Genomic DNA, 25,259 nt, shown 5'->3' with positions numbered 1-25,259 from the left:
GTGTGTAGCTTCTGCCGCCGTGTTCAGGTCAGGACCTCTGAAAATTGCAGGTGGCACTTGAGGTTCTTTACATTGCACTACATGCAATGCAGCAAGAGATTTATATACTGTGCCTGAAGTGGTTTCTCAGGACCTGGCAGTGAGGCAGGGGGAAGGGCTTCTAACACCACTGCTCCCCCAATGCCTGGTGCCCTCTGGCACTAGACAGAAGCGGCAAGCTATTATGAGCTCAAAGAGGAAACTGTGGGCTATGGGGGTTCCAACGCTTGCTGCTTCCACATAAGTTCCAGGCCAGGAGATTCAGCTGCCATGGCTATTGGAACATCTGAAAACAGTGTTTGTGTGTATGTGCACACATAAGTGCACTATATGCACCTTTGTCCCACCCAAGTAATTGCTTAATACTGTCTGTTTCATTTTATTTAAAATATACTGTAAGGCACCTTGAAAACTTCAACAGATGGGGTATAATACAAAAATAAATATATATTCTCCTGCCATCCCAAATCATGTTGGGAAACAGGGTTTTCTAAAAACCTTGTAGTGCAAAAAACTGGAGTCAACATACTGTGCTGCTGACATCTGCAATCAGATGTTTTTAGAAACACAACTTCCCATAGGTGTTTTTGCATTGTTTTACTGAAACTGAAAAAGTATCTGTACCAAAATGTACACAATTTTGTAATAGTACAAAATGGTTTGTTTTTTAAAAGACAGAACATCAGTTACATTCACCCAAATAAGCACTGAACAAACCATTTATTGCTAGCTCAGTGTCATATTAAATAATCAAAGCAAGGTCAAACTCAGCATAAATAAGAAAAAACAGTAACTTCTGGACAACAATACTGTAAGGATATGGACATTCATGATGCTATTTACAAGTAGCCATAGCACATACCTAGCAATAGGTGTTGATTTGCATTAGCTCTATAACCTATTAACAAAGTACTACAAACAAGAGTACCACACAAAAAGGGACACTCACAATGAGTTCCAATGAGAAGACTAAGGACCTCAGCCCTCAAATTGTCCTTTGCGCCAACTTGGAACAGTGAGCCATATTTCTATCTATAGTCTTCCAACAAGTTTTCCTGTGTAGCATTGAGTGCACTTCCCTGGTATGCAGCTACCTTGGATGGAATTGCTTTTCTTCTCTCTTCTCAAATCCTGTAGTTAGTAGTCTTCAAGAAGTGATAAGCAACTTAACTTGCTAAAAAAACACATTTAGAACTTGCTAAAAAAACACCAATCCTTACAATTTCTTCAGGAAAAGAAATATTAAATAAGTAATCAAGTAGTATTAATTTAACCGCTCTCTCATCTTGAGATACACACCTATTCCTGCAGAAGTGCACACCATATTCAAAAGTGATCATTAAGAAATAGTGTAAACATGTTTTTGACTTGCTTGAAACCATTCCTTTTAAACTTTACCAGGGGTGCTGTTCACTGTGACATTCTCCTGGGGAAAGCACTACTGAACTTAACAGGAACCAGTGTCTAGAGCAGCTGCCCATCATTTCCACTGGGCTAGCCCAGGAGAACTTCCCAGTGCCTTGTTCTGCAAAGTTTCTCACCCCAGTGCAAGGTAAGAGTCTCTGAACAACATGCCTGTTAACTTCACATGTCTGTATTACAGAAATGTCGCATGAACGTTAAAAAACTGTATTATACACAACAGAATGCGAAGCACTCTGAAATCGAGACTTATGAAAACTATTGTGACTCAGTGAAATTATCCCAACACCCAAATTCTAGGCTTAAAATTTTGAATAAAACTAAAGTAAGGATTTTGTGAGAAGCAATTAGATGAGACCTGAAAACAGTTACAACATATGAAAACGCCAACAAGCCGTTCTAAAACCCCTCTCCATTCCCCAATTTGCTGAAAAGTGATAAATTTGGTGGAGCTGGCTATTCTCTTGCCCCAAAGGAGTTTTACTGGTGGCATGACACCCCAGGTTAACTTGAAAACAGTGATCACAATGGACATTTCAAAGCAACTAAGCGAGTAGACTGGTTTAAAACAAAGTTACTGAACTTATTTCTCAGTAGTACACTAGTCAAAATATGTTCATCTCAAAAATGACAAAGGCAGACACTTTTGAATAACTTGAGTAGACTACAAGGAGCCTCACTCTATAAAGTGTATGACTCTAGCTTATTCATAGTCCCATTAAGAACTATCTGGAGCATTTCCCACAGAGAAGCATCCTTTTATGGCAGACAAAGGGCTAAGGATTCAGGAAGCTGTCGGCTGCCTATATGTCCACTGATCCTCTTTCAAGTGTATTTCCAAGAATTCACTGCACTGAAGACTTATCTTCCTTCCAAAATTCACAGATAATGCGTTATTTCTTTTCACTGGTCAAACAGCCACAGCAATGCTTTGCTCCAAGTTTGCCAATACTCAAACAGCTTTCTTGGTACAAGTTCCTTGGAGATCTTGCAGGTTAATTTTTGACCTATTAAAAACAATAGAAACAAATTCAGGTATGTCCTGATTTCCACATTGTATTTTGTTACTTGGTGGGGAACAATTTCTTTCTCACCTGTTGTGGATCATGTGGCTTTTGACCAAATGCCCAGCAGCTAAAGCAGCCATTAGAGAGAGTTCTCCTGCCATTACTGTGCCACACACAATTCTGGCAAGCTGACGGGCATTATCTCCAGGGCTCTCTGTACTTGCTCCCTGAACCCCCAGCACCTGTAAGCAAGAGGAGACACTCCACTTTAGAAGCCAGGCAGAAACAGGTTATATTCAAGGCATGAACAACCTAAGGTTCTCTCAAAAACACAGAAAGCATAATGCAGAGCTGACAACTCAGTGGTAGAATACAGGCTTTGCACTCAGCAAGTCCCAGGTTCATGTGCATGGGATCTTGGAGAGCCAATATTGTCACAGTGGACTGAACAGAGCTTGATGTATCAGTGTCTGACCTGTAGAACCTAAACTGATTAAAAAAAAAAAAAAAAGATTTGGTGGGAGAGAGGGAAGGAAGAAAAACTATGCATGCTTTATGTTACATTTCATAAACTAGTGAAACATTTCGTCACTCCCATAAATCATGGGCTCTGTGATTACAAGTGTTCTTCTCGCACATGCTCTGCTTTAAATTCAGGCACGTGAGTGACAGGCATACATGTTTTTTCCATTGGTACACATGAGAAGTTTATCCTAGCCATGAAAAGAAGAGTAATAATCAGGAAATGGTGGGATAAATGTGGGTTTGCAGGCACAGTACATGGGTTCCAAATGGCAAAACATGAACAAATTTAACTATAGCCTCTGAACAGAGGTGGCAACCTGCAGTCCACATGTGGCTATCAGTTGCTCTTTGTGCAGCCCAATGAACCCAGGAGAGCTGCACTTAGCTGAGAATTGGGGGAAGCTATTAGTTGGCTGGCAGGAAAATTATTCATCCTCCAATGCAGCCAAGATAGTTCTCCTTGATAGCAGCACAAGGACCTTGATTTTTCTTGCCACTCTGGCCAGTTGAGCACCAGGAAAGTGTGAGATTGGAGACAAGAGGTGTGGTGTGAATGGGTGTTTGTATTCTTGATACTGACATGAAGGTCCTGAGTGCCCACCCAATGCCAATGCGGCAAAATAGATTTTTCACCCTGCAATTTGTTTTTTTATATATATAATTATTTATTATTATTATTTTTTACATACCGCCCATCTGGCTGAGTTTCCCCAACCACTCTGGGCAGCTCCCAACAGAATATTAAAAACACGATAAAATAACAAACATTAAAAACTTCCCTAAATAGGGCTATGCATTTACAATACAGATCTGAGTATGGTTCTGGGTTAGCAGCTTTCTGTCTTTTGCTACTTCATACCTGCAAACAAGCCTGCTGTGGTAAAAGATTGGTTCCTCCACCCACGGTTCCAATTTCGATTGAGGGCATTGTGCAACTGATATATAGATCTTCATTGGTAGGGCCAGTTGATTCCATCAGTGTGATGCAGTTCGAGCTGCTAATATTCTGTGCTGCATCCTACAGTCAGTACAGAAAATTTCAATTTTTGCATAGGCGTGTTTCAGCTACATAATCTCTTGCATATACTTAAGTCAAGGGCTAACATACCTGCCCACATGCAATATACATTGCAGTGACAATGTTTGCCGCGTGAGCATTATAGCCACCGATGCTGCCAGCCATTGCGGAACCAACCAAATTCTTGTTTATATTGACTTCAATCATGGCTTCCGTGGTAGATTTCAGTACCTAGAACAAGCCCACAAAATACTGTTATACTTCTCAGAAGCTGAAGCAGTAATTCTCTGCTACTCAGGGATAAAACTCATTATGTAGATGCAATTGCTGTGGGGGAAAACAAACCCTTAATTCTCCACCCCACCTGAAATATCATCATCACAGGGTGCTAAGAATTCCAAGGGAGATCTAATGTCCTACTACATTATCACTAATCTTTAAAACTTCTACCCCACCCTTCTTCATCACATGACACAGACCTATAGCCAGGCAGTCTGGCAAGCTACTCTGAACAGGACAGAAGATTGAAAGTAGTGATAATCTGAAAATGAATTCAACACAAGCCATTTAACAAACATGTTGAATCCAAGAGTGTTGGCTCACACAGCATATACTCACCTCTTTTACAACCTTTGCAGGAATGATTGCCTCACAGACCACAGACTTCCCTCTCCCCTCTATCCAGTTTATTGCAGCTGGTTTTTTATCTGTACAGTAATTCCCACTAACAGCTACAATGTGGAGATCAGGAAACTCTTCTTGTAGCCTTCCAAGCGCTTTCTCAGTGCCCTGTTTGGAAAAAGGGAAAGGGAAAGAGAGAGAAAATGTATTTACTGAACACCAGCCATGAAGCACTTTAATTCTCATTGATCTCGTCTCAAAAGAATTGCTACTGAAACTTGACAGTGGAACTGGGAAAATATACACAGAATTTTTATTAACCATTTAAGTAACATTTGAACTGAAGCCGAGAGGCCATGTGCAAGGCACATCATTCCAGAGTCACCAATACTGTCCCCATGGGCATCAGGGCAATGCCTGGGAACCTATCAGGTTATCAGCTTGCTTCCATGGCCAGCTGTGGACCTAAATAGCCTCTGTAGGGAACATCAGATGCCTCCTTAGGCCTAGCTCCTTTCTGACTGTGCTTTTCTCTCTGCACTCATCCCCCTTCCATCCTGATAGCAATTGTGAGTGTTTGAAAGAACAGAAGAGGAGGAGGCAGAGCAAAGTGAGCAATGGAAAATCAGCCACCATAATGAAACAATATATTGATTGCACTCTGGATATCATACCACTACACATTTCAAGAACAGTTCATTTTGAACTATATAGAACAAGTGTTCAAAGACCACACATTTCATTTGCCCTGCAAGAGAACTGTGACCCCTCTTCATTTTATCAACTAGGAACTGAAGATAATACAAAGCAATTTGTTCCAGATAATCCTTTATGTCCTGAGGGAGATTCCCCGATCAGAGATATTTCATTTAATTGGACTACAATACCATTTTCTATTAGTGTAACACTTTCACACACAAGAAAGATGTGTATGCACACGCATAAGGGACAAGAATCCTGTTTCTTTATACAGTATTGATTTTCTCTTATCCCTCAGTTTCCTAGAAAAGGCTTGAATAATTAGTGAATTTTGAAATAATTGTTTAAATGCACAGAACAAATTCTAGAGCTTACTTTCGAAATCATGTTCATTCCCATTGCATCACCAGTTCTAGACGAGAAGCGAATATAAAGGTTGCGGCCAGCCAAACCAATTTGAAGCCTTTGCAGACGGGCAAATCTATAAAGAAGAAAGTTTATTAGATTACATCCCATCTCATAATATATTTTGGGTGAAAGACTTTCAACTGTCAACAACAACATTAAGGTTCCCTCCTGCCTCCCTCTTGCTAGCTACAGAAAATGCTAACCTGCTTGTGCCATCAAACGCATCTTTAATTATCTTGAATCCTTCTGGGGTTTCCAGCCAAGCCTTCACTTCGGCAGCCTGGCAGGCAGTAGGCAGCCTTACAACAGGCCCTCGTGTCATTCCATCTGCCAGAATGCGGCTACTGGCACCTCCACCAAGCTGAAAGCAAAAAACCGCCAAATGGTAGGGTGAGTGGCTGGTTAATGTGCAGGTTCAACAAACAAGTAACTATTGTTTCATAGTAGCTGCTTAAATAGTGCCCGGACAACACAGCTTGTGTAATTAATACTTACACATATTGCTCTGCACCCTCTATTTGTGCTTGCCACCAGACAGCCTTCTGTTGTTGCCATTGGAACTTGAAACTCTTTCTTATCCAGAAGAAGGGGGCCTGCCACTCCCACAGGGATTGGCATGTATCCAATCACATTTTCGCAACAGGCACCCAGCACCTTAACAAAAAAGCCAACAATTAAGATGTAACCATCACCACATTTTTCAAAAATTACAAATTTCATAGTTATAAAAAATATTTTTAAAACTCAAACATTTGATATTTAAAGTAACTTGTTACAAAGAGTAAAACAATTTCCTTCCACTCTCATTCAATGTGACTGTCAAGTAACTTAGGCAGTTTTCCAACATCAATAACAACACCCACACTCTGCATGCTTTCCTCTATCATCTTGGTAATAAGGTGCGGGCAGAACAAGTTGTTCTCTTGTTCTATGACACAAGAAAATTAACAATATATATGATCACAACTTGTTACAAACAGGGATGAGGCACTTGTGTAATCCTGAAAAAGGCTGTCCCTCTGTAAGCTGGGAAGGTTACAGAAGCAATAAAAAACCCAAGGAGATGCCACCATCACTGACTTTACAAAACGTCCACCACTAGCTATACCCGATGCTCTCCTTTCTCATTTGCCACAGGCTGAGAACTCATAGCTATTACTGACGAAACTCATTATGCCAGACTCCAAATCAAGAAGTTTGGAACACTGAATTCCTCTGTTAAAAGAAAAAATGTTTATACACAGTTACATTCGCCCACTTGTGCTCACCAAAGAATAATCGTAGTTCTTATAAGGAAGACGCTGTAGGGAGGAAGGTTCAGGAAGCTTCTGGGATAACATCTGTCTGCGAATCGACACACCACGTTCCTGAGTTTCCATCAAAGTTTCCAGCTTATAGGCAGGAATATATTTTGCATTGACTAAACTAATGACCTCAGCATCAGAAAGGAACTTTGCACCCATCTAGAGAAAAGAAATAATTTGGTAACTTTATTTTTAAAAAGTATTTACAGGTTGCCTCTTTGCTTGAGGCAACAAAGCATTACATACAGAACTACAATTAAGCAGAGAATTAGTTGAAAGTCCTACAAAAGAGATTCACTCCTCCAGGAAAATTTGCTCTTGACTTCATCTTTGTTGGTCTTTTGGGACCAGGCAAAGGCAATGTTTCTTCCACAAAACATTTGAGTCTGTAAGTCTATATGTATCAAGCCATGTAACAGCTAGAATTTTAGCTGCTAGTAAAGACTGGGAAAACAAGAACTTTAACTTGTCAGCATGCCATAAATTCCAAGGTGTGGGTGGCAATATAGACTCTTACTTCTTGACCTTTTAAGGAGGGATTTAACTTCTGACATAAGTTAGAAACCAGAGCAAAGCCTCTCTTCCAGATTTCAAACAACAAGGAGGAACATATAGAATGGTTTTATCTGCAACACACTCAGCTACAGTCAATCTAATGATCTTAACAGTGGAACCACAATGGAAACTTACACTTTCCAAGGTTCAATATGAACACTTTTATACAGCCAGTAAAAAAAATAATAAATTATTACTTATACCCCACCCATTTGGCTGGGTTTCCCCAGCCACTCTGGGTGGCTTTCAATAGAATATTAAAATACAATAATCTATTAAACATTAAAAGCTTCCCTAAACAGGGCTGCCTTCAGATGTCTTCTAAAAGTCTGGTAGTCGTTTTTCTCTTTGACATCTGGTGGGAGGCTGTTCCACAGGGCAGGTGCCACTACCGAGAAGGAACCGAGTATAAGCTTAGAGGCTCTTAACCACTATTTAAAAAGATTGCCACTGATTTGGTGGGGTAGGTCACAGGGGAAGAGATGGACATTTGAAGTGTAACAGCTCAAGTGTAAAATAAATTTGGAAAAATATTATTCTGGGGAGCAGACCATTTGTATTGCTCATACCCAGCCTTTGAAAAATGTTAAGGCAACCCTTTTTCAGCTCAAAGGTTACCTTCTCCCTGAGGCAACGGGGGGGGGGGGGCACATGCCAGTGGTAGGTGAGGCCATTGGCTAAAATGAATGGAGCAACAGGTGTGACTCTGAGCTTTGGACACTGGGCTACATTCAGGCCATGCAAATTAGTCAAGATGTTTTTACACACCACCACAAACACATCTCTCCATACTCCACCGAGGCAAGCAACAGGCATGATCATAATGCAGTGCCACATTCCAGCCAGGCAAAAGGGCTTGAGGAAGGCACAGAGCAGAGTCAATGGAGAGCCCTGAGGGCTGGAAGGAGAGACCTGGAAAGCCACATTCTGCACCCAGGCATCAGGTTTCCCACCACTGGTGTAATTTTGGGCGCAAGTTACCAAAACATACCAAAAAAGGGGCAGTTTTCCCCAATTCCCACTATGTCCCCCTAAAAGCTGTTTTGGGGGGTCAGAAGAGCCCCACGCAACAGCATGGGAAGTGGCAGTGGGGAAGAGGAAATCTGCAAAATTCACCTTCAGCAGGCATTTTCTGCTAGAGCGCCACCCTTCCCTTCGTGATAAGAGTAAGACTGGATCCATTCTGAAGCCAATCCAATTTTTTACCCATTCTTGAGAATTTCAATGACTATAAATCAGCATGAGTAAAAAGAAAAAGCAGAATGTTTCCAAATTTACTCTGCATGTCACGTTCACAAAGTTGACACGTATAAACACAGTGCACTCCACTCAATAGATGCTGTGAATAACCCAATTAATAGTTTTTGCATAAAGATCCTGAACAACTTTAAAGTACTAGATGATTCCATAGTTCTCCTTTCATACCTTGTCATTCTTAAATATACTCAGACATTCTTCAATAGAGCGTATCTCTTTAGGCAGTTCTATTCCAGGATATTTGCTGTCACTAACTGGGGAAGTTTCTGAAGAAGTACAATTGCCAACCACAAATGTGGCCTTCGATGGAGATTCTTGTACGACAGGCATTTTAACTTCATCTGCAGAGAACACCAACATTGGAAATTTGAAGAGTGGGCAGTTTCATCAACAACTTGTTTGTATTGCTAAAAAAGATAATACTAAAAGGTTACCTTTTCTGTCTTTGGCAAGTGGAAGATTTTCTACTTTTCTGGGACTAGGATTAGATTTTAAAGGCACAGATTGCTTTATGCAGCAGTGTTCAGGATTTTTTTTCTGGATCACTAGTGGGGATGTTATAGGGTTCTTCAATGACAGTGTAGATTCCATCTCTGTTTGCTCAAAGAAGATGTATTTGACAGCAAGGAGGAAAGCTAACCCAAGTGTAATAACTTGCTCAATGTCCATACTGGCCATCCTAGAAAGATTAGAGAAGTTGACTACATTACCTACTTCACTGTTAAGAAGGCATGCATGACAATGCTTTAAGTCAAGGTTACTGTCTATCCTTTCCTGTAGGCATGCAGTAGTGTCATGGGGAGCAAGCATATCAAATCACGTGAACCCTGAGAGTAATTGTCAGCAGCATGGGAAACTGCCACTCAAGCAGCTATCATGCTGCAATAGTAGCATATATATCAGCCATAGGTAAAGTGTGACACTTATTTGAATAGCATAGCTAGCATATAAATAATTTCAACACTCAGAATTATTCACATTGGGACTAGACCCAGGAAAAAATGTAACTGTCCAAATCCTTTAAAGTCAACGTGTGTGCCATCCTCCAATGACTCTTACGTGATTAAAAAAAGACCTGCACAGAAATTCAAGCTCTGTGATAGGAGAATTCCACCATTTAAATAATTAAAATGCACTGGTCTATATTACTTGGAAAAGCAACAAACAAACAAACAAACAAACAAACAAACACCTATCTACTAGACGGAATCTAACATTTATGGCAAATGCAATGGAATGCTGATTAGCAACATTATGCGAAAACATACCTGGAAAGATAGAATTGCCATAGAGAAACATTAGGTTCAATTCTCTTTGGTGCACTTTCATCCAGTCCCATAGAAATTTCTGCTGTGCTGTTCTGAGCAGATGGCTCTGCTATCCAACGACTGTGAGCATGAACAAGAACCAAACCTAGAGACTTAAAGTTAAGAAGTCAGTTGTTATTGATTAGCTCACCAAGGGCTTTGCACCAAAGCCAACATTAAACACAAAGATGAGAAAATGGTAGATACCACTTCCAAATAAATATTCATGCATGGTCCTCCTTTATAGTGTATTTGGGGAGGGTGATATCTAATGTTAGTCATCCTCAGGAACCCAAGTCCACTGATTTCAGTGAGTCTACTGAAAGGTGTAGCTTACTGCAAGGCATTTGTGTCCTGTTACTTATTATTATTTCTTTGCTGAAGTCGAAAATTTGTAAGATTAAAAAAATGAAGTCAATAGAAATAATGTTCATTTTAAAAAGCTGTAGTCAGCATGGCTAGTGCCCTCCTAATTAATGCAACACACAGTCTTAATTCTGGTAACACATTCCAAGTGTAGGGAGGAGGAATGGAAATCACTGGAGTTTGGTCTCCTACCAGGCTTTGAGCCCAAATGGTCATGTTTCTTTTTTCTTTTCAACTTGCATGTCATACTCAGGCTAATAGTCAAATTACATGGCAACTGAATCTGTTACATTTTGGGGAACTCAATGCACTTTAAATACCTCTTAACATTTTATACTCAAGTTTTCCTGGACTCTTTAATTTTGTCTTTATCCAGTTTGGATAAATTCAACTTTATCGATTTTTTATTGTAATCCACTTAATTTATTTATTATATTAAGTGGTAAACACTTTTTAAATTAATAAATCAAACCAAATCTGTTTTACTGAGTCGGAGTGCTCAAAATAAGAGTCCATTAAAAGCAACAACCTACCATAATCATTTTGACTCTCTGCGTTACAGGATTAGGTTTGTTTTCTTCTTCTTCAAGAACACGAGCAAAGTGACTAAGCTGCCATATGGGACGTCCTTCACGGCTTTCTCGTGAAAGCTGCAGAAATCAATAGTATATATACAACATAGATTTGAAAAACAAGTTTCCAGAAGTCTTTTGCACAGGACCATATGACAAGGTACACAACTGTGTATATTTCTGTGTGGAATGTAAGATTAACCTTTCAAAATAGAAACAATGGTAAAGATGCTTGTGTAACTGGCTTTTAGCTCTCCTAAATATTATAAAGATTAGCAGCGATGTAGCTAGCCACTTGGAAGGGACACAGGTGGCGCTGTGGGTTAAAGCCTCAGCGCCTAGGACTTGCCGATCGAAAGGTCAGCGGTTCGAATCCCTGCGGCGGGGTGCGCTCCCGCTGCTCGGTCCCAGTGCCTGCCAACCTAGCAGTTCGAAAGCACCTCCGGGTGCAAGTAGATAAATAGGGACCGCTTACCAGCGGGAAGGTAAACGGCGTTTCCGTGTGCGGCTCTGGCTCTGGCTCTGGCCAGAGCAGCGATGTCACGCTGGCCACGTGACCCGGAAGTGTCTCCAGACAGCGCTGGCCCCTGGCCTCTTAAGTGAGATGGTCGCACAACCCCAGAGTCTGTCAAGACTGGCCCGTACGGGCAGGGGTACCTTTACCTTTTTTTAGCTAGCCACTTGAGTGCCGGGGCAGCAAGCACGTGCTGCGCAGGAGGGGCAGGGTGCGCTGATCGGAGCCTGCACAGAGTCCACCCACCACCTTCCCCTCAGCTGGAGGGCAGCCAGGAGGGAGACGGCGGCTGGGGTGCCCTGCAGGCCACGCACCACAAGCGTCCTGCTCCGCGTCCCATGCTGGAGGGCACCCTGCAACCCCAGTGCTGCCTGTGGCGCCCCGGCCCCTCCACTCCCCCTTCCTCTGCTAGTGAAGATTAGATATGCTTATGGAGGTGAGACCAAAATAAAGAAGCATTTATCCTCTATTTATAACATATGAAATAAGGAAGACAAAACAGAGTTTACATATTGTTTTTCAAAAAAACAAATCTGTAACAGGGTAACAAAATATTACAGTTGTTGCATTCTAACTATGCTGCAAACATACAGTCTGACAACTGCAGTATGAATCATAATTATATCAAAGCTAGGAGTTTATTAATGCCTGTGGTTATAACCTTAACTCTTTGCAGATCACAGAGTCTTCAAAATAAATTACAGCATTTTATTAGCCCATACTAGACTGTTTCCTCTGTTAAGTTTTCTTGCACAAGGCTCTTTAAAATAATCAGGAGCAACAGCTACAAAATGCTCTTGTGCAATTTCCATAAATTTCAATTGCTAGGGAAAATCCTTTGACTGGCACAAATATACAAATGATTTCCCCTTGTTTTTAATAAATGTTCTTGGAACAAAAACCATTTTCAATATAATTTTAATTTTTTAAAAACTTACTCAACCCCCGCCGAAAAAATAAAGAGAACAGTATGAGGCATTACCCACATATTTATATATATAATATTATATAGCACAATAATGGAGTTGAATAACCTCGATCAGTTATGGGGAGCATTTCACCTAACAGATGTTGCTGAATTACAATTCCCATCAACTGGAGGGACAATAGTTCCACAGTCTTGACCTAAATCCTAGAAACGTTTCTGCTAAAACATCATACAGTACATGGAGAGGTATTGTGGGGTGGGTGGAATTGGGGCATTTCCAGAAAACATTAATTCTTACTGATCAAAACTGGAGACATATACCATCCTGTCAAAATTTTAACAGTTCTCTCAATGCCAAATTTAAAGAAAATGTTTTATTTTTATTCCAGTTTTTCCCAGATCACCATAGGCTTATTTTCTCCAATAGTTTAAGCCTGTTTAATTATAAAGTATTTCATTTTCTGGCTCCCAATTACACTTGAACAGTAAGACATCAGTCCTAGAAAGTAGATAGTTATTGCTGGTGGTTATATCAGTGATGATTTTGACATACTCTTACCTCCAATACCAGTGACACACATGCAGGAAAGAATGTCATGAAGACAAAATAGTTGGCCAGGACAGACATACAGCCAAAACAGCACATGATTTCAAGCTGTCTTACTCCTGTTAGAGAGACAAATACCAAGCATTAGAATCCCTGTTTCCCCCCACTGTGTTTTCATATGGATTTTAAAAGGCATACAAGCACACCTCTAGACACTGTGGCACATGCACTCAATACAAAATGGACAGAAGTGAGAAGAACTTCCTTGTAATCCCTCTTCCTACTGGAAATAACACACAGCTTGCTACTCATGACCAGCAATTTCTAAAAGTCTGCTGGCATAAGTAAATGTGAAGCTAGAATAATCCCAAACCACATTTAGTTGTATGTTTATATACACCATATTTGCCTTTGCAGAATTGTACAGTTGCAAGGGACTAGCCAAGGCATGGCCAGACTTGGCCCTCCAGCTGTTTTGGAACTACAGCTCCCATCAACCCTAGCTAACAGGACCAGTGGTCAAGAATGATGGGAACTACAACTCCCATCATCCCTAGCTAACAGGACCAGTGGTCAGGAATGATGGGAACTGTAGTCCCAAAACAGCTGGAGGGCCAAGTTTGGCCATACCTGGACTAGAGGGGGGGGTCACCTAGTTCAACGCCCCCCCTGCAATGAAGGAATCAAAGCTAAAGAATCCCTGAAAGATGGCCATCCAACCTCTGCTTAAAAAACCTCCAATGAAGGAGAGCTCACCACCTTCCAAGGCAGTCTGTTCCATTTTGAAATAGTTCTTAGCAGCAGAAAGTTCTACCTAACGTTTAGTTGGAATCTGCTTTCTTGTCATTTCAATCCACTAGTTCAGGTCCTACCCTCTGGAGCAGGAGAAAACAAGCTTGCTCCATCTTCCATGTGACAGGCCTTCAGATATTTGAAGATGGCTGCCATATTAACACTCCATCTTCTACTCTCCATGCTAAGCATACCCAACTGTTCCTCATAAAGCCTGGTTTCAATCTTTTTTAATCAATCTTTGTCACCTTCTGCACAAATTCCAGCTTTTCAATTTCGTTCTTGAACAGTGGTGCCCAAAACTGGACACAGTACTCTAGTTTGATTCTGACCAAGGCACAATGTTGTTGTTTAGTCGTTTAGTCGTGTCCGACTCTTCGTGACCCTATGGACCAGAGCACGCCAGGCACTCCTATCTTCCACTGCCTCCCGCAGTTTGGTCAGACTCATGTTTGTGGCTTTGAGAACACTGTCCAACCATCTCGTCCTCTGTCGTCCCCTTCTCCTTGTGCCCTCAATAAAGTGGTACTATTACTTCCCTTGACCTGGATACTATGCTTCTGTTGATGCAGCCTAGAACTGCATAAGCTTCCTTTTGCTGCTATACCACACTGTTGAATATCTATTGCAAATTGGCATTTTCTGTTCATATTTAGGTTAGGAAGACTGAGGACTTACAAACTGTACCCTAGAAAGCTGTTGGTCAGCCTTAAAGGCGTTTCAAACAACAGGTTAAATCTGCAGTAAGTTCTGTTCATGAAAGGTGGTCTCCCCACCCCCATCCATACAGTAGCTCCCAGCTTTGCCAAAGGGTGATAGGGTGCTATACAGCATGGGAGGGGAGAGCCAAGCTGAAAATCACACATCTTCTCTAAGCAGAAGTGCCTTTCTGCTCATGCAAGCAGGCTCTTCATTCACCCAAACATATTACAAATTTATGAGCATGAGCTTGGCAGTTAACATGTATAGAAACATGGGCAGCATAAACTAACAAATCCCATCTTATGGGGAACAAAACAAACAAACAAACCAAGAATAATTAGCCTACAGTTACTATGTAAAAAGAAGATCAATTAGTAACTAGTGCATCTACCAATTAATTCTGACTTCTTCAAGACTCTCTTTGTACACTATGATATAATGACCACATAGAGGCAACTCCTGGTTTAGGTGTGTCTGAATGACACGCAATCTCACACATGTGCACAGTACCGAACCCAGAAATAGACCCCGAAAGGGGTTAGGGTCGGCTTACGCACGGGAGTTCAGAACAAAAACCCCAAGCAATCCTCATAAAACGAGGATTGACTGTAGTTATGGATATGGGATGACACTTAAAAACTTTTTTAAAATGTAAAAATATTTATGAACTGCTGTATCATAAATATATCACAGTGGTTTACACATAAAAACAAAGCCAAACAATATCATAAAAAACTAAAAACAAGCAAAAATAAATTAAGAACAAGCCTCAATAGACCATTGTGGGAGATGTAAATTGCATGGATTGCCTTGGCGGAATAGAAAATATTCAATTATGCAATATTTAATTATTAACTATGCAAAATTCATATGCAACACCTTGGCACATGCAATGGTTACAAAGAACGTGTGCCAAATATTTTCCTTAAGATGATATTAGACTTCGTTACAGCTGTTTAACAGCTGTTAAACAGCTTCGTTGCATCTGTGACCAGCTGTTTAATTCAGGCCTGGTACCTCCGCGTTAAGGGAAGAGAAAGGAATGAATCAAGAGTGCTTATGTTCTGCACACAATTTCACTTGCCATTCATAACAGATATATGACAGGAGAACAAAAGAAAGTTGCATATCTCATTCCCCCTACCCTCTAGTATAAAACAGAACTAAAATTATGAATTCCTTTGTGTTCTCAAAGCAGGAACCTTCCAAAGCCACAAAAACAGTAATAATCATAATAAAGACTCCAGTTCAATCAACACAATTAGCACAAGAAGTAGTAAGACACACGGCTGCCTATGAGATGCTAATTTGTTTGGTCCTGAAACTTGTTAAGCTTTTGGTAATGCTCCTCAAAATTCCTCAGCTTACCAGACATGGTACCAACGCCAATGACAAGACATTCAACAAGAGCGTCAAGTGTAAATGTAGGGCCCAGGATAGCCATGCCACGTGAAATATTTTCTCTTACTTCATCCTATACAAATAGAAAAAATTAAGTTAGTTAATGTACAACAGTGCTGGGTAAACTGTGGTACTACAAATGTTGGACTCAAACTCCCATCAGCCCCAGTAAACATGATCAATCATAAGGGAATATGGGAATTGTAAATCTGATCTGGGGAACCTGCGAACCTCAAGATGTTGCTGGACTACAGGTTGAAAAAATTGTGTTTGTTAACTGAATTGGTGGATAGTAATTAAGAAGCAAGCAAAATAAAGATTGTTTTGTATTCCAAGTTCCCTCAAAACTGAATTTATTTAAGTAGCAAGAAAAGGATTAGACCTAAGGGAAAACCCATGCCTTCTCCCTTTCAGACAGTTGCTGCAACAGCATACTTTTACGATAGAGATTAAATATTATATAAACAAAATACCTAATGTAAATTTATACAAGCTCATGTTTAACCAGAGGTGCGAAGATTTGCTTCCAAATTGTCCCTAAGACTTTGTTCTCAGAATATCATTGTTTGTAAACCCTATTTCAAAATGTTCTTTATCAAATGGATAAGTTGGCTGACCTGCGAGTTGGAACTGAGCGCGAATTTGGCTAATGCGCTGGCCCTGGAGAGGTCAACCAGAAGCAAGAAGAATGGCAGAGCTTCACTGAAAAGATACAAAAATTATTATCGACATGCAAAACAGAAACAAAAAAACCCACATCTTAAGAAACAATCCCAATTACAGAAGCCCAAAACCTATACCAGAATTAGTTATGATTTATTCCTTAAACTTCAAATACCCATTAAACAGTTTTATGTGGCATGTATTTGTTTGGATACACTCAACATACTTCATCTTCCACTTGTCTATATTGGATAGATGAAGAATGGATAATGTAGGCAAAGCTAAGGTTGCCTGGAGATCACAGAGTAACAGCAAGAATACTGAAGAGGGAGAAAAGCTCTCTTTCAGCATTGAAAGTGAAATAAGAGGAAATCTCTGTGGAAGCCTGCCAATCAGATTTTTTGGGCCTAGCATTCAACATTTGAAAGGAAAACACACAGAAGGGGAATTAAATCCCAAAGACCTCTGTTGTATAATTTCACATGAAAGGATGGCCATGCCAGAAGCAGCATAAAAAGATGCATGTACAATTTCTTCCTGTGAATGAGATGAGGCTACCCTGAAGACTTCTGGAGTGCCCTCCTATTTTGTTTCACCTCTCCAATTCTTAATTTCAAGACTAGGGTGGTCAACTGTCAAAAAAACAGCTCCTGAATAGATGATGGTATATTTTCAAAAAAACATAGCAATGAGTAATACGTACTTCAGGCCCGTCAATTCTTTATCAAGGAAATGAATCACTACTGTACTGAAGACAAAACTCGAGAAGATTGTGAAGAGCCCAGCAATACCTACCAAAATGAGAAAGGAAAGGTCTATGTAAAAAGGCATTAAACAAATACAAACACACTTCCTTGCAAAATAATATTTTAAACCTAATCCAAATCCTTCCCTTTGCAGAAAGCATAGATACAATGGATTCTGTTGTGAAACTGCTACACCATTTTGCTTCGTGTTACATTTAGGACAGATATGGGCAAATAGATAATGTTCTATTTATCCATGTGCTTCTGTCATTCTGGTCTTATATTAGTAATTGTAAGGAAGAATCCAGAGTATAGAATACTTTATCTCTGTTTCCTTAATTTCAAATAAAAGATATTTGGGGCAAACTGTCTAGTCAATGACAGAGCTGTGAAGCAGGACATAGCACTGAATTTGCCTTGTGGCCAGTAGGAACTGCCCATATGCATTGTGCTCTTGGAAATTTAGGCCAGTCTCTTTAGATTATAAGATTGAGTTCCTGACCTGTTGGGGGTCAAATCTGTTACAAGGATACTATCCTGCTGACTAAAACGCTGGGACATTAAGATGCATTTTTATCCTTGTTCAGCTAGAACTGCCAAACCACCAGTGGTCCTTTGCCATCTGTCCCTTACATTTTCTCATTTACAAGTAGACGGTGGGTTCCCTTTCCATTGCAAATGGGTCCTGTTGGCTAGATCAGTAGTATTCTGGAAAGTACAGTTAATCAGTAGAACATTTACATGCACCTTCCACAGCTCTCAGCAATGCTAAATTGCACTTGCACGATTTTTCCAGTTGGCAGGAATGGAAGTCCCCAGGTTCTCCTCAGTTATTTCAACATTTATTATCTTTAATAGCTGCTGTAAAATATAACTGAATGGATCCAGTTTCCCATCTGGGAACAGGGTTCCTTCAATTTACAGAAGACACAAAGAGCCTATGGAGGCTCCCTGCTGGAGAATGGGGCTTTTCACCAATAACCTCTGCACTGCCTCTCATGCTGTTTTGAAGAGTCCTCCAACCCTATGACATATTTTCAAGGAGCTGCAAAGGGAAGGAACAATCTGCAAAAATTGCCTCCCATAACCCCCTTCCTCCTGCATGAGTGAAAGTTGGCTAAAAGCAAATATGAATTCAACCCAGTTGAGAAATATTTTGTGTGCTGTATGCTGCACGTTTCTCTGTTAGATTGGTACTGAGCCCCAGACAGGACCTGCCCCAGGTCATAAACAAGAAAGAATTCCTGCTAGTACTGGCAATTTTCTTGTTCCACTGTGTGTTCATGGCCCAAATTTTACTTATGTTGGCACCAATTTGGGAAATCCCCATACACAAACTTGTTTTTATGCTTTGTTCACAATTGACAGATCAGGGCACATATGTTTGGGAGTAAGTTATTATCCTTCATTTACTTGGGTGCTTGTTTGTTTGTTTTTACTGACATACATTAATAATTATATAAATCAATGTATCTTACCTAAAATATATTTTGAACCAAGCTGCCTCAGATTCTGAAACTGGAAGTATATATAAAGGATTGCTATACAGCGTGTGATTGTCAGGATTATGATATCACTGCTCAAAACGTCCTGAAAGAAAGAAATATAATCTAAATGCATTTTTAATATTAAAAAATTGTAAGTAAACTGCATTTCTGGAGCAGTTTCAGAGAACTCATATCAGTATTTTAGGTTTATCTGAGAAGTTAGTATACTGCATTTCACTAATCGCTACAACTTACAACTTACATTAAAAACTGCAGTCTAAAGGTAAAAAAGGTAAAGGACTCCTGGGCAGTTAAATCCAGTCAAAGGCGACTATGGGGTGCGGTGTTCATCTCGCTTCAGGCCAAGAGAGCCAGCATTTATCCACAGACAGCTTTCTGTATCATGTGGCCAGAATGACTAAATCGCTTCTGGTATAACGGAACACCATGACAAGTGCGGTAGCGAACGGAAATGCTGTTTACCTTCCTGCCGCTGTGGTACCTATGTATCTACTCACACTGGTATGCTTTCAAACTGCTAGGTTTGCAGGTGCTGGGACAGAGCAATGGGAGCTCACCCTGTCGCATGGATTCAAACCACTGACCTTCTGATCAGCAAGCCCTAGAGGCTCAGAGGTTTGGATCACAGCGCCACCTGCTCCCTATACTGCAATCTACTGATATATTTAGACCTCTGAAACAGAAGAGAATGCAATCTATGTAAATTAGTCAATGGATAGCTTCAGTGAAGCAACATTTAATTATGAATTTCAAATAAGATAATTATACGGACAAGTAGTATTTAAAAGAATAAATTTAACTTCTTACTTCTTCAAATTTGGGGCATTCATAATTCCAGCCACAGATCTTGTCGTTGCCAGTGAACATCTTCATGGACATCATACAGATGGTAAGAGTTACAGTTCCCACTATGACCTCCCATGGGTGTGAGGCCACAAAAAGGCCGTGCATTCGAAAGAGTCTGGACAGCATTTTCAAAAGTTCTTTTTCCAAATCTAAGACAAAATGCAAAGAAATAAAAATACCGTATAGTAAATTTTTTGCTCAGGTAGAAGTCAAAATTTTAAGGAATTCCGCAATGGCTCAGCCATCATACCCATCATATTTAAAGCATTAATCCATGAAAAATAGCTCCATGAAAAATAACTACAGAAACATCTGCCTTCTAAAAGACTTGAGAACACTTTCCCTTCAAGAAGCTTTAAGCAGCATCCTGCTAGGTCACACGGAGGCTCTTCCTCCACCCAGCAAGTGCAATTGATGCAATAGTGGGCAAAACTCCTCAGCCTTACATAGTCTCTTCATCAAATGAGGGAAAGAGTCTAGGGTTTCAGCCTGGTTTGCTAGTTCACCTGTAATATATGTGGGAGGCCAGCACACAGTCTTGCTAAATGTACCCTTCAAAGTGGTGCCAACACACTCTTTTGTTCTCTTATAAGGAACAAGACACAAAGCTTTCACAAAGCACAGCAGGGTATTGCACTATTAATTCAGTTGAAATACCTCTGTGAAATCTTAGTTGTACACAACTGCATGGCTAGTACGTACTGTTTCTCCTTTTACACCCCCAATTTTAATGCCACCTAGAGGATAAACTACTGAGCAGGCCACACTAACTGACTACACTAGTTTTCTGATAACCGCTTGCATGCATTTACTTTATACTGCCTTCCTAGACTCTATGTCCATTTTCCCTATTAGAGATGGCTGCAATTACAGCACACAACCAGTAAAAGATAAGTAAAGACATACAGCACCTAACAGCATCCAGGGCTTCAGTTAAGAAGCACGGCAAAAATTCTCTGGAGAGTTGGGCAGGGCGTACTCTTAAAGCAGGACTGAGTGCATGCCATGACTACTTGAAGTTGTTATCAGATGTAAGCACCATTCAATACAAAAGGTAGACTGCCACTTAATCATATAGTAAGGAACTCCATTATGTATTGATCACACTCAAGTAATATGCAGTCAACAGCATCCAGCTGCTAATCTACTTTCACTGCATCCTCATAAAGAAATAAAAATATGAACCAGTCATTCAACTGGCTACCTGAAGCAAATTAAACTCTTCAGGAGGTCAATATAAAGCAGTTGTTATTTTCTTTAAGCCACACATGACTGACAGAGATGTGTGGGTGGATGGGCCAACAAATTCATTTACAAGGATGAATTATTATGCAGAGTTTTCAAATGATGCTGGGTTTTAAAACTATTTTCATAAAGTTTACAGGTTAACTTATATAAAACACAATACTGTGTCTATTTCAACGTTAGGCTTTATAGGCAAAATATATACTGTTAACAGATCTACAGATTCGCTACAGATAATGCTACATGTAAATAGGTTGCTGTACATATCAAGTGCACTTAAATATGAAACATATAGAACTTTTTCATTACTTTGTTTCAGTCCTTATTAAGTTTACTTTGAAATCTATTTTAAGCCAACATACACAAAATATTTCAAGACAAAGTGGGAGTTCTGCTCTATTACCGTAATGCCACAACAAATAATTTAGAAGCAATCTGGGTTTATTTTCCATCAACCAGACTAGCCGCTATAAACTTTTCTCAAAAATATGAATCACCAATCACATAACATCTTCAATAATCTTTCAGAAAGGTGGTACAAAATTGGACATTTTCATTATAACTGCCTAAAGTCTCCTGTGAAGTATGAATGCTAACAAGTCACACTCTAAGATATGATTACAGTGGATGCTCGGGTTGCGAATGTGATCCAAACGTGATTTAGCACTTCTGCGCATGCGCGACTGCTGAAACCCGGAAGTAACCAATTCCCGTACTTCTGGGTTTCGGCAGTCCACAACCCGAAAAAACGCAACCTGAAGCTGACACAACATGAGGTATAACTGTAGTTTGAAGTAGCATTTGAAATAGTGGTCAGTTGATGAGTCAGAAAGGTTTTATTTTAGTGCACACAGTCTCCCACTCAGACTATTAAACAGGATCTTCATCTCCCTTAAGCAAGTATCGTTGGACCCTTTATGAGAGGTTCTGCTACTGAACATAATTTTGCAAAGATTGCACTTCATAATCACAAAGATAAATATATCCTCTCTTCAATAAATACAAAGTCTCCAAATAAAGAATGTGATATGTTGTGGGACAAAAGCTTCAAGCCTTCTAGAAGGCTTTAACTTTAAGAAACCAGGAACGTGACTGGTTTATTCATTTAATTTGTATAATACCCTGAATATGACTAAGCATTTTAGATTTCACTTAGCTTTATAAATCCACATGCAGATATTACACTTTACAAAGTAACGTCCCTTGAGTACCATTTATTGAGCACTTTTACCTTTCAGTAAACCAACTTAAACCAACTTATTCTGACCAAGCAGTTTGTATAGAAATTCATAGATACCGGTACATTTTTGTATCTCCTGGCAGCCATTCCCGTCTCCTACTTTCCTTAAGCACAAGAAACTCAGTATGATTATGGAAAAATGGAAATTCCAAAATAATAGTCACTTATGAAGTTGGCCAAAATTATGATTGCATTGGAATTATCACCACTTGTTCCTAAATTAAAGCAATACAGTGCTTGGAAACCTGCTAGGAAGTAGTGAATTATTTAATTATCAAGGAAATCCAACCAACCACAGTGGTACCTCGGGTTAAGTACTTAATTCGTTCCGGAGGTCCGTTCTTAACCTGAAACTGTAGTTAACCTGAAGCACCACTTTAGCTAATGGGGCCTCCTGCTGCTGCTGCTGTGCCGCCGGAGCACGATTTCTGTTCTCATCCTGAAGCAAAGTTCTTAACCCGGGGTAACATTTCTGGGTTAGCAGAGTCTGTAACCTGAAGCGTATGTAACCTGAGGTACCACTGTACATAGTATTCATTATCAAGGAAATTCAACCAAGCCAGTCCTTGATGGAAAGAACCTGGTCATTTTAAATGTGATGCAATAATAATCAGTGAAAAATAACTAAATTCTTAAAAGCGATAATCGGATAACCATGAGCACGACTGCTCTGCAAATATGCTGCCACCAACCACACCCCAAAAGCATCCTTCCTTACGCAAAAAATGCAAGCTGAATATAGAGAGGGTGGGGAAGCGATCAGCAACGACCTGAACCATAGTTGCTAATGGGGGTCTTCATATTAACTCTGCAGCTGATTTCTACCGCCCCCCCCCCCGAAACAGCTCCGCTCTACCCCATCCTCCTGAGCAAAGATCACAGTTTCAGGATGCCCCTCGTATCTCTTGGGGGAGATTTCGGCTTGTTATCGTAATCTCTCCTCAGCCTGAATGCGTAACGCTGGACCGAATGCCGCTCCGCGATGCTACTTGCCGTAGCCGAGGAACCAGCCTCCTTCCCAGGGCCACCGTCAAGAGATGCTGACGGCTGCCCACAAGGAACCGAAGGACGGGGCAGGGAGGCCGGCGGAAACACCGGCGAGCACCTGCGCGGAGTCCCAGGCCGGGGTGGGGTCGGTTAGTCGCGTCGTGTCCTTTTGGTCCCCGTTCCCCCGCCCAGGGAGCCCCTTGAGGAAACCGCCAAATCCCAGCCTTGGACTGGTGGGCAACCGTCGGCGGCGCCAACACCCTCGGCTTCCCCTCCCCCGCCCCCCGCGCGCGCCCTGCCATCGTTCGGCCGACGGTACCCCGAGAGACGGCGGGCACCTCAGCCGGTTTCGGAGGCCTCGGCGTCCCCTCATGAAGGAGGAAAGGAGGCGGACAAGGTCCCCTCCGCGCGGAAGGAGAGGCTGCCCGCGGCGCGCCTGTCTAGAATTCTGCCCGCGGCGCGGCGGCGCTCCCCCGTGTAGCGGCCAAGTACCTCCTTCAGGCAACGGCTGGGGTTGGCAAGACCGGCAGCCTCCTCTCTCCGTCGTCGGCCTAGTCAGCACCTCTTCCTCTCCCTTGCTCCTTTGCCGCAGACTGAAGCACCCGCTCTCCCCGCTACGCAAGGACACCAGGCTCGCGACACCCCGGCCAGCGGCCATCGCCCGATCGCGTAGCCAATAGCGAGCGCTCGCCACGCCCAGCCCAGGTGCACGTCACCCCGCTCCGTCGCCCTGGCAACCGGCGAAAGGGAAGCGGCGCAGCGCCCGACTGATCAGGAGGGGGCCACGCGCCATCTCGCCACGGGGACAGCGGCCAATGAGGCGCCGCCCAAATCTCCTCGCCGCCTCCTGAGTGGCTCGCGGCCGCTGGCCTTCTTTCGCATTTGGGCTTCCCCGAGCCAATTGGCTTTGCGCTGGTCTGCGGGAGAGAAGAAAGCTCGCAGGGCTCTGCACATATTTCCGCCCCGCCTTCGCTGCTGCTCTGAGCGCTTATCCCATTGGTGGCGCTGTGTTGTAAAGCACTGAGCCTCTTGGGCTTGCAGATGGGAAGGTTGCCGGTTTGAATCTGCGCGATGGGGTGAGCTCCCGTTGTCCTGTCCCAGCTCCTGCTAACCTAGCAGTTCGAAAAGCACGCAGTGCAAGTAAATAAATAAATAGGTGCTGCTGCAACGGGAAGGTAAATAGCGTTTCTGTGAGCTCTGGTTTCCCTTGTGTAAGGGAGTCATTGGAGCACCCCACAATTGCCTAACCTTGGCTCCCATAGGTTCAGATGGGGGGGGGGGTCACAAGCAAGAGACTTCAGCCAGGAGATAGAAGCAAAAAAGTGGCCTCTAGGCCTGATCTTTATTGTTGCAACAAGACTTCCCACTACCACAAAGACGAAGCAGCCAGAAGCCCCGAACAATGGTTACATCATTATTTTAAAGTTTCCCATAATACATCTCAGGATGCATCATCAAGACATCATAGATATTTCACAGAAAAGGTGTGGTCTTAGGTAGAACCTGAGATTCAGGCATGCCCCTGTCAAATCAAATAACAGTTGTACCTTGGAAGTGGAACGGAATCCGTTCTGGAAGTCCGTTCAACTTCCAAAACGTTCGGAAACCAAAGCGCAGCTTCTGATTGGCTACAGGAAGCTCCTGCAGCCAATCAGATGCCGAGGAAGCCCTGTCAGACGTTCAGCTTCCAAAAATAGTTCGCAAACTGGAACAGTCACTTTGGGTTTGCTTTGTTCGGGAGCCAAAATGTTTGAGAACTAAGCAGTTCAAAAACCAAGGTACGACTGTATAGTCTTTCACATGTACTCCTTCGCAGTACAGTGGTACCTCGGGTTAAGAACTTAATTCGTTCTGGAGGTCCGTTCTTAACCTGTTCTTGTTCTTGGGGTTCCACGGAAGATGGCCGACAATACCATCTCTCCAGCTCCCATGAGGCAATTTAGAGGCTGAGATGGGAGTAATCAGCCTCCCACATTCTTCCCGGTGTAAGGGAAGATGCAGTCTCATCCACAGATGCCCAATAAACCACCCCCAAGTTCG

General features: G+C 41.7%; 1 protein-coding gene across 3 annotated transcripts; it reads right to left on the bottom strand.

The window, feature by feature from the left end:
* Window positions 1–621: 621 nt before the first annotated feature.
* Window positions 622–23,899, bottom strand: HMGCR (3-hydroxy-3-methylglutaryl-CoA reductase). 3 transcript variants are annotated; one of them, XM_079996216.1, is made up of 20 exons: window positions 23,712–23,899; window positions 19,709–19,896; window positions 18,872–18,983; window positions 17,351–17,438; window positions 16,602–16,686; window positions 15,952–16,057; window positions 13,102–13,208; window positions 11,062–11,178; window positions 10,124–10,275; window positions 9,290–9,534; window positions 9,024–9,196; window positions 7,008–7,202; window positions 6,235–6,393; window positions 5,943–6,100; window positions 5,707–5,812; window positions 4,630–4,800; window positions 4,102–4,242; window positions 3,853–4,011; window positions 2,556–2,710; window positions 622–2,468 (listed from the first exon to the last, which is right to left on the bottom strand). In XM_079996216.1, exons 1-20 carry the CDS (start codon window positions 23,875–23,877, stop codon window positions 2,414–2,416), a joined length of 2,838 nt encoding a protein of 945 aa, XP_079852342.1. In that variant the 5' UTR covers window positions 23,878–23,899; the 3' UTR covers window positions 622–2,413. The 3 variants fall into 3 exon arrangements, with proteins under 3 accessions (XP_079852342.1, XP_079852344.1, XP_079852343.1); XM_079996218.1 differs by lacking the exon at window positions 23,712–23,899 and adding an exon at window positions 23,539–23,650; XM_079996217.1 differs by lacking the exon at window positions 23,712–23,899 and adding an exon at window positions 23,558–23,581.
* Between the last annotated feature and the right edge of the window lie 1,360 nt (window positions 23,900–25,259).

Source organism: Podarcis cretensis, assembly GCF_951804945.1.
Source record: "Podarcis cretensis genome assembly, chromosome: 11".
NCBI classification, from domain to species: Eukaryota; Metazoa; Chordata; class Lepidosauria; order Squamata; family Lacertidae; genus Podarcis; species Podarcis cretensis.
Note: the sequence above shows the minus strand (reverse complement) of the source record. Positions and strands in the feature narration are given on the sequence as shown.